At 43.0% G+C, this 9,773-nt stretch overlaps 1 protein-coding gene across 1 annotated transcript in view; it reads left to right on the forward strand.

Moving 5' to 3' along the window:
• Window positions 1-6,849, forward strand: part of LOC311110520 (indoleamine 2,3-dioxygenase 2-like) — a gene marked incomplete at its 5' end in the record, with an annotated part of 7,768 nt that extends 919 nt beyond the window's left edge. Inside the window, 8 exons of the mRNA XM_084153039.1 lie at window positions 209-328; window positions 423-541; window positions 728-742; window positions 1,029-1,050; window positions 2,774-2,891; window positions 4,732-4,783; window positions 6,014-6,162; window positions 6,278-6,849. Of these exons, the coding sequence (XP_084009165.1) occupies window positions 209-328; window positions 423-541; window positions 728-742; window positions 1,029-1,050; window positions 2,774-2,891; window positions 4,732-4,783; window positions 6,014-6,162; window positions 6,278-6,651 (969 nt within the window). The 3' untranslated portion in view covers window positions 6,652-6,849. The remainder of the gene's footprint in view (window positions 1-208; window positions 329-422; window positions 542-727; window positions 743-1,028; window positions 1,051-2,773; window positions 2,892-4,731; window positions 4,784-6,013; window positions 6,163-6,277) is intronic.
• Window positions 6,850-9,773: the final 2,924 nt, after the last annotated feature.

Raw genomic sequence — 9,773 nt, forward strand, 5'->3', positions numbered from 1 at the left:
ATGAAAAATTGTATGCACTCACTAACTGTAAGTCGCTCTGGATAAGAGCGTCTGCTAAATGACTAAAATATAAATGTGATTTAGGCTTCAGCACTGATGTGACTTTGCATTGTCTGGGCTTGTGATGTCCGTGCTGATGTGTGTGATTGTACCAGTGTTGCTGATAGACCCATACTAACAGACTCATTGTTGCCATTGTTGTAAACAGATGCCTGTGCTGAGTCCCCATCACCTGAAGGGCCATCGGGAGCTGAGGCTGGCTCACCTGGCCCTGGGCTTCATCACCATGGGGTATGTCTGGCAGGAGGGGCAACACCTGCCGGCCCAGGTAAAAACCAGCTCAGTGTGACCTTTAACCTCAGACATGAACGCTGGAATATGTCTCATTGATTGTTGGCATGCTTACTGTTTGTGTTTATTAGACTCTCCCCAAATCCCTGGCTCTGCCCTACTGGCTGGTCTCCAAGAGACTCGGCCTGCCACCCATCCTGACGTACGCAGACTCTGTTCTGGCTAACTGGAGACTCAGGGACCTTACAGGGTGAGCTGGGCCTTTGGTCTGTCACTACCCTTACCTCTACCCCTTGACCACTTTCTTCCAACCCCTACCCAAAATGCCACTACACTCTTGTCCACTACCATTACTTCTACTAACACGACAGGACCATGTACTGTTTAGGAAACACATGCCATGTATTGACATTCTTTCTCACACTTGTTATTTCAGGGACATCGAAATTGGGTGAGTATGACAGAAAAACTGTCATGAGAATTACGTTTGAATTTCTCTCCTGTAAATTCCTGTTTTCGGTTCTGTTTGGTTTCTATGTGATATTCTTGTGGTTTCCATGTGTTATTCATGTGATTTTGAATATAGGAACTGGATACACTGTTCTCTTTTCCTGGGAGAAAGCTGTAAAGGTGTCTTCCTGGTCTCTCTCTTGGTGGAGGGGCTGCTAGCTCAGGGATACAGGCAAGTCTCTATGTGTGTCTCTGTCTTTCTTTCTCTTTCTCTTTCTCTGTCTAAGTCACTATCCATGTACAGTCGTGGTCAAAAGTTTTGAGAATGACACAAATATTAATTTTCACAAAGTCTGCTGCCTCAGTTTTTATGATGGCAATTTGCATATACTCCAGAATGTTATGAAGAGTGATTAGATGAATTGCAATTAATTGCAAAGTCCCTCTTTGCCATGAAAATGAACTTAATCCCCCAAAAACATTTCCACTGCATTTCAGCCCTGCCACAAAAGGACCAGCTGACATCATGTCAGTGATTCTCTCGTTAACACAGGTGAGAGTGTTGACGAGGACAAGGCTGGAGATCACTCTGTCATGCTGATTGAGTTAGAATAACAGACTGGAAGCTTTAAAAGGAAGGTGGTGCTTGAAATCATTGTTCTTCCTCTGTTAACCATGGTTACCTGCAAGGAATCACGTGCCGTCATCATTGCTTTGCACAAAAAGGGCTTCACAGGCAAGGATATTGCTGCTAGTAAGATTGCACCTAAATCAACCATTTATCGGATAATCAAGAACTTCAAGGAGAGAGGTTCAATTGTTATGAAGAAGGCTTCAGGGCGCCCAAGAAAGTCCAGCAAGCGCCAGGACCATCTCCTAAAGTTGATTCAGCTGCGGGATCGGGGAACCACCAGTGCAGAGCTTGCTCAGGAATGGCAGCAGGCAGGTGTGAGTAGATCTGCACACACAGTGAGGCAAAGATTTTGGAGGATGGCCTGGTGTCAAGAAGGGCAGCGAGGAAGCCACTTCTCTCCAGGAAAAACATAAGGGACAGACTGATATTCTGCAAAAGGTACAGGGATTGGACTGCTGAGGACTGGGGTAAAGTCATTTTCTCTGAATCCCCTTTCCGATTGTTTGGGGCATCCGGAAAAAAGCTTGTCCAGAGAAGACAAGGTGAGCGCTACCATCGGTCCTGTGTCATGCCAACAGTAAAGCATCCTGAGACCATTCATGTGTGGGGTTGCTTCTCAGCCAAGGGAGTGGGCTCACTCACAATTTTGCCTAAGAACACAGCCATGAATAAAGAATGGTACCAACACATCCTCCGAGGGCAACTTCTCCCAACCATCCAAGAACAGTTTGGTGACGAACAATGCCTTTTCCAGCATGATGGAGCACCTTGCCATAAGGAAAGAGTGATAACTAAGTGGCTCGGGGAACAAAACATCTACATTTTGGGTCCATGGCCAGGAAACTCTCCAGACCTTAATCCCATTGAGAACTTGTGGTCAATCCTCAAGAGGCAGGTGGACAAACAAAACCCCACAAATTCTGACAAACTCCAAGCATTGATTATGCAAGAATGGGCTGCCATCAGTCAGGATGTGGCCCAGAAGTTAATTGACAGCATGCCAGGGCGGATTGCAGAGGTCTTGAAAAAGAAGGGTCAACACTGCAAATATTGACTCTTTGCATAAACTTAATGTAATTGTCAATAAAAGCCTTTGACACTTATGGAATGCTTGTAATTATACGTCAGTATACCATAGTAACATCTGACAAAAATATCTCATAACACTGAAGCAGCAAACTTTGTGAAGACCAATACTTGTGTCATTCTCAAAACTTTTGACCACGACTGTACTGTATCTCTCACACACTTTGCATCTCTCTGTCTTTCTCATTATAACCCTGTTTCTCCTTCTCTCTTTCTGTTTTTGTGATCTCTTTCTGTCTTTCGTGGTCACTTTCACTATGAACCCTAAGAGGCTTTTGATTATGAGTGCTAATTGTCCTGAACTCCGTCTAGGGGGCGTTTTCAGTGATGAATTCTGTGGTAACCTGTGACATCATCAGCATACAGAAGGGCCTCTACAAAGTGGGCCAGTCTCTGAGGAAGATGAAGGAAATATTTGAGCTCATGCACAGTAAGTTACATCCTACCTTATCCACAGTGAATCATATCCACACCCATGTAGTATATACAGTGGGGAGAACAAGTATTTGATATACTGCCGATTTTGCAGGTTTTCCTACTTACAAAGCATGTAGAGGTCTGTAATTTTTATCATAGGTACACTTCAACTGTGAGAGACGGAATCTAAAACAAAAATCCAAAAAATCACATTGTATGATTTTTAAGTAATTCATTTGCATTTTATTGCATGACATAAGTATTTGATACATTAGAAAAGCAGAACTTAATATTTGGTACAGAAACCTTTGTTTGCAATTACAGAGATCATACGTTTCCTGTAGGTCTTGACCAGGTTTGCAGAGACTGCAGCAGGGATTTTTTTATTGCATGACATAAGTATTTGATCACCTACCAACCAGTAAGAATTCCGGCTCTCACAGACCTGTTAGTTTTTCTTTAAGAAGCCCTCCTGTTCTCCACTCATTACCTGTATTAACTGCACCTGTTTGAACTCGTTACCTGTATAAAAGACACCTGTCCACACACTCAATCAAGCAGACTCCAACCTCTCCACAATGGCCAAGACCAGAGAGCTGTGTAAGGACATCTGGGATAAAATTGTAGACCTGCACAAGGCTGGGATGGGCTACAGGACAATAGGCAACCAGCTTGGTGAGAAGGCAACAACTGTTGGCGCAATTATTAGAAAATGGAAGAAGTTCAAGATGACGGTCAATCACCCTCGGTCTGGGGCTCCATGCAAGATCTCACCTCGTGGGGCATCAATGATCATGAGGAAGGTGAGGGATCAGCCCAGAACTACACGGCAGGACCTGGTCAATGACCTGAAGAAAGCTGGGACCACAGTCTCAAAGAAAACCATTAGTAACACACTACGCCGTCATGGATTAAAATCCTGCAGCGCACGCAAGGTCCCCCTGCTCAAGCCAGCGCATGTCCAGGCCCGTCTGAAGTTTGCCAATGACCATCTGGATGATCCAGAGGAGGAATGGGAGAAGGTCATGTGGTCTGATGAGACAAAAATTGAGCTTTTTGGTCTAAACTCCACTCACCGTGTTTGGAGGAAGAAGAAGGATGAGTGCAACCCCAAGAACACCATCCCAACCGTGAAGCATCGAGGTGGAAACATCATTCTTTGGGGATGCTTTTCTGCAAAGGGGACAGGACGACTGCACCGTATTGAGGGGATGGGGCCATGTATCGCGAGATCTTGGCCAACAACCTCCTTCCCTCAGTAAGAGCATTGAAGATGGGTCGTGGCTGGGTCTTCCAGCATGACAACGACCCGAAACACACAGCCAGGGCAACTAAGGAGTGGCTCCGTAAGAAGCATCTCAAGGTCCTGGAGTGGCCTAGCCAGTCTCCAGACCTGAACCCAATCGAACATCTTTGGAGGGAGCTGAAAGTCCGTATTGCCCAGCGACAGCCCCGAAACCTGAAGGATCTGGAGAAGGTCTGTATGGAGGAGTGGGCCAAAATCCCTGCTGCAGTGTGTGCGAACCTGGTCAAGACCTACAGGAAACGTATGATCTCTGTAATTGCAAACAAAGGTTTCTGTACCAAATATTAAAGGTCTGCTTTTCTGATGTATCAAATACTTATGTCATGCAATAAAATGCAAATTAATTACTTAAAAATCATACAATGTGATTTTCTGGATTTTTTTTTTTTAGATTCCTTCTCTCACAGTTGAAGTGTACCTATGATAAAAATTACAGACCTCTACATGCTTTGTAAGTAGGAAAACCAGCAAAATCGGCAGGGTATCAAACACTTGTTCTCCCCACTGTATAATAAGTGCAATTTAATTGGAATATTTCTGTTTTCAGGGCACGTGGACCCCACTGCATTCCATGGAACTCTGAGAATCTTCTTCTCAGGGTAATGTATGATGCAATCTATACATATTCACTCCATTATAAGGGCCCTATATAATCCGTGATGTGGAAAAAATCAACTAAATGTATTCAACTTATTAGACATTTGATTAATTTGCCCAAGTTAATCATAAGACATGAATAAAATGATACGTATTTTCAACTTTCTGAAGAGGCAATGCGGGAATGCCCCTGTCTGTGTGCACATTTGTAACACTTTGTTTAGCTGTTAACAAAGATGCTAATGATAACCGTCTTCTGGTAGATGGAAAGACTTTCCAAAAAACCTTCTCAATTAAATGTTATCTACAAAGTAGCCTATGTATACCTGGCAGAATGATAACATTATTTGCATTAATCCAGTGGCGATTTGTTTAGCAAACTCTGAAATCACATATGTGCTAGAGAAACACTGCTAATCAAACAAGTCTCTTGTTGGTGCGCACTTGAATGAAAGGGTATCTACGGTGAGCGTACAAAACATTAGGAAAACCTTCCTAATATTGAGTTGCACCCCCTTTTGCCCTCAGAACAGCCTCAATTCGTCGGGGCATGGACAACAATGTGACGAAAATGTTCCACAGGGATGCTGGCCCATGTTGACTCCAATGCTTCCCACAGTTGTGTCAAGTTGGCTGGATGTTTTTTGGGTGGTGGACTATTCTTGATACACATGGGAAACTGTTGAGCGTGAAAAACTTAGCAGCGTTGCAGTTCCTGACACATTCAAACCAGTGCGCCTGGCACCTACTACTATATCCCGTTCAAAGGCACTTAAATATTTTGTCAAGCCCATTCACCATCTGAATGGCACACATACACAATCCATGTCTCAATTGCTTAAAAATCAATTGCTTTCACCTGGATTCACCTGGTCAGTCTATGTCATGGAAAGAGCAGGTATTCCTAATGTTTTGTACACAGTGTATATTCTACACCCAAAAATGAAAATGTATTTGATTTTTCCCAGACCTCAAAAGTGGTCTCCTGATGTGGTTTAAGCATTGTGGTGGACTTAAAACATACCATTGTGTTGTTTTTCTATAAAAAATGTGTGATTTTGAGAGAGAAAACCTGAAAAACCTGGAAAGAATCTGAAACATAGAAAAACAAAATGGAGAAAACAGAATTTGGGGAAAAAACTAAAAACGGATTTTATACATTATCCCTACATTATGTAGCCCATTCTGGGCTGTATTAGTTTCATACATAACTCTGTATGGTGCTGTCGTAGATGGAGAGATAACCCCATGCTTCCAGGAGGGCTGCTGTATGAGGGTGTGGGGGAGGAGCCGATGATGCTGTCAGGAGGAAGTGCTGCACAGAGTTCCTCCATTCAGTGCTTTGATGCGCTACTGGGAATCTGTCATGACGTCCATGCAGGTATGACCCCATTCTGACCCCATAAGCCTATGTTTCTGATTTTCCAGCGATATTTCAATTTGGGTTCTAATCTCCTCATTTCTCCTCGACCGTTCCTCCATCTCTCCATGTAAAGCATCTTTCCTGAAGCGCATGCGGGAGTACATGCTCCCCTCCCACCGCCAGCTGATAGAGACTCTGTCTGTTTGTCCCCCTCTACGTGACTTTATCCTCTCCTGCTCCAGCCCCTCTCTCTGCATCAATTATGACTCATGTGTGTCTGCCCTGGTGAACCTGCGGAGTTACCACCTCTCCGCTGTGACCCGATACATCACTGTACCTGGTTACCGGGCCCGTGCCATGGGCTGTCCACTCAACGGCGTCGGCTCAGCGTTGGATGAAACCGGCACCGGAGGCTCCAGCCCACTGCCTTTCCTAAAGAGCATCCGTGATGCCACACAGAGAGCACTGATCTCACAGACACGACTCACATCACAGAGTCAACGCTGATATGGATCACTATCTTTTGGTTAATTATAGAGTATATATTCCATCAACATTGTGTTGTATCAAACTGTCGCTGCCCTGCAATTCACATAGTACACCATAGAATAATTTCAGCACACCTTTCATAATTATATTGGTTGTATATACAGTATATATCATTATGCTTGACTATAACATTTGTGATTTCTAAACTTCAGTTTTCTTGCTGTGGCAAACACTACATAATTCTTGTAAATATTACTCAAACTAGTTGAAAATCGGGTTCTGGCGAGGGCCGGCCCACTTCCGACTCTGCCTTGGGCGTTTGAGTATGATGATCTATTTTACTAGGAATAACCAAGCGAACGAAATAGAGCAGGGATGTCAAACTCATTCCATGGAGGGCCGAGTGTCTGCAGGTTTTTGGTTTTTCCTTTCAATTAAGACCTAGACAAGCAGGTGAGGGGAATTCCTTACTAATTAGTGACCTTAATTAATCAATCAAGTACAAGGGTGGAGCGAAAACCCGTAGACACTCGGCCCTCCGTAGAATGAGTTTGACACGTGATGTAGAGCTATCAACTAAACCGTAACAGCTAAATGCTTTATATGCCAGTTATTTATGACCTAACAACACAACTTTATGGTTGTGAAAAATGTACAACCTAATCTCCATACTAGCATACCAGACAAATACAGATGTAGGATCTTAATTTGAGCCAGTTTCCTACAGCAGGAAAATAATCCTGCAGCAACAGGAAATGTGAATTATTTGATCATTTTTCTTTAGGGTGAATCAAGTCTGACATTTAAAGTGGAAATGACAAACTTTAGAATCCTTTTTAATTCTTGAATAAACCACAAGTTCGCATTTCCTGCTGTGCAGGAAAATTCTCAGCAACAAAAATAGTGATCGAATGAAGATCCGACATCTGTGTACCGTATATAGAAATCGAAAAACATTGATGCTTAGTGATAGTGGTGGTTTCTGTGATAGGTATTGAATTGTAAACCACTTTGCCTTGTAACCTCCATTGTGGAGCTCCAACTCTACCCAAAGTATATCTTAAAATGCCAGCAGTTATGGGATTCATGGATTAAGGGATTCTATGCTTGAGTAGGAACCCTCAGGCATGAAGTGTGATGTTGGCTGGCTTACAGTAGACAAACCACATGGACTTACCAGCCATGCTTTTGTATGGGGTCTCAAATGACCCAAAAAAGGATGTTTGTTCAGTGATGTCTGTTATGGTTATCCGTCTGCAGTAGTAGCCACAGTACTGGGTCAGGTTGGTAAAAGGGACTGAAAGTGAATGGTGCTGTGATGTGTACAGGACACAAGTAAAGTTGACACGTACAAAAGCACAGTTAAACTCATACACTATAAATATCCTTAGGCACCTGAGCCACTGAGCTCCTTAGGGAGATGAGCCACTGAGCTCGCGTCAATGATCCAACCTGTTTCACCTTAGTAACCATGGTTCCACTGTAGCTCGGGGACTTAGCCCCACGGGCCGGAAGTGAGGGATGGAGCGATATAGGAAGGGAGGTAGAGAGAGGGAAATTACACCCTTGAATTCAGGCGTCCAAGCGGACAGTATCTGGGCAGCAGGTGGCATGCAACTGTCAAACCTCAGGACACACCAGTAGTGTCCCTGCCAGAGAGTGAGCCAATCACATTTAGAGAAAGAGAGGGCGAGAGAGTTCTGAGAGTGACTGGGCAGACCTCAACGCAATCCTACACTGCAGCTGAGCCCTGGTCATGCTAGAAGTCTTTCTCAACAAGACAGGGAAGAGAGCCTACATTAGGAAATGTACTGTACCATGTTGATGTTCTCAGATGGTCCAACTTTTTATGTTCCATCAACATTGCGTTGTATCAAATTGTCGCTGACCTGAAATTCACATAGTATACCATAGAACAATTTCAGCACACCTTTCATAATTCTATTGGTTTTATTGAGAATGCATTTGGTGTGAGGTAAAAACAGTACAAAATGCATAATATTGCACATGATCAATGAATTGCACTTCCTAAAGGTATCGCTATGTGTCTGTCTTTCAGTATGCTACAGCCAAATAATGAAAGACTTGGTAACCCAGTCAACAATAACAGATGTGTGATTGAATCACATGATGTCTGTGTGACATTTTGTAATGTGAGATTGAAAGGATTGTCCATAAAATGATGGGTGCAGTAAGTGGATAGTTTTAGTGGCTACAACAACTGAATCTCTCTGCTGCCAAAGTCACCATTTATCACTGGTCTAGAAATATAAAGATTGCAAGTTCAGTGCATGGATTGCTTCTCCTGGGAGGTGAGTTGATTTCACCCCTAACGTAATCATATAGGAGATGGTAATCAAAGGCATTTGGTGCTGATCAATGTTAATCAAAATTATTGGTGAGTTGCAGAATTATAGCATCACGTGAATGACCATATGGTCTGTGATGATGATCAATTGAGTCAAGTGAGTTAGAATGTGAACTACATATTGCAGAGAGAATAGTGATGGATTTCATCATGTCTTTACAGTACATTTCCTTGCTGTGGGTGAGAATAAGTTAGTGCGATGTTAACCAGTATGTAAGTGAAAGACAAGGAAAGCTTTATGCGTGTGAAATGATAAAGAAGTGGCAAAATATGCTTACCTTTTCAACTGATATTCAATAAAAAGCTTTTAAGGTATTTTTTTCATAAAATAGTCTGCTGCAGGTTGAATAACACAGTAATAAAACATATCAATAAACTTTATTATGTTAAAAATAAGTAAATTTTTCTATATGCAATAGTAAAAATTCAACCCCTATTTCTGAACATTGATGGATTAGAACAGCTTCGAGGAGAACTATAACTTGGATTATATCCTGTTTCTAAAAGACAAAGCGATCTAGGATCTCAGATAACTCAATCATTCTTTCCATACTCCTGAAGTGCGTGTCTGTGTGCAGAGAGAGAGAGAGATGGAAGAGAGAGAGAGAGGTGGAAGAGAGCGAGAGAGAGAGAGAGAGATAGGGGGAGAGAGAGAGAGATAGGGGGAGAGAGAGAGAGAGAGATAGAGAGAGAGAGAGAGAGAGAGAGAGAGAGAGAGAGAGAGAGAGAGAGAGAGAGAGAGAGAGAGACAGAGATTGGGCTCTCACAAGAC

The sequence above is a fragment of the Coregonus lavaretus genome, assembly GCF_964263955.1.
Source record: "Coregonus lavaretus genome assembly, chromosome: 36".
Lineage (NCBI taxonomy): Eukaryota > Metazoa > Chordata > Actinopteri > Salmoniformes > Salmonidae > Coregonus > Coregonus lavaretus.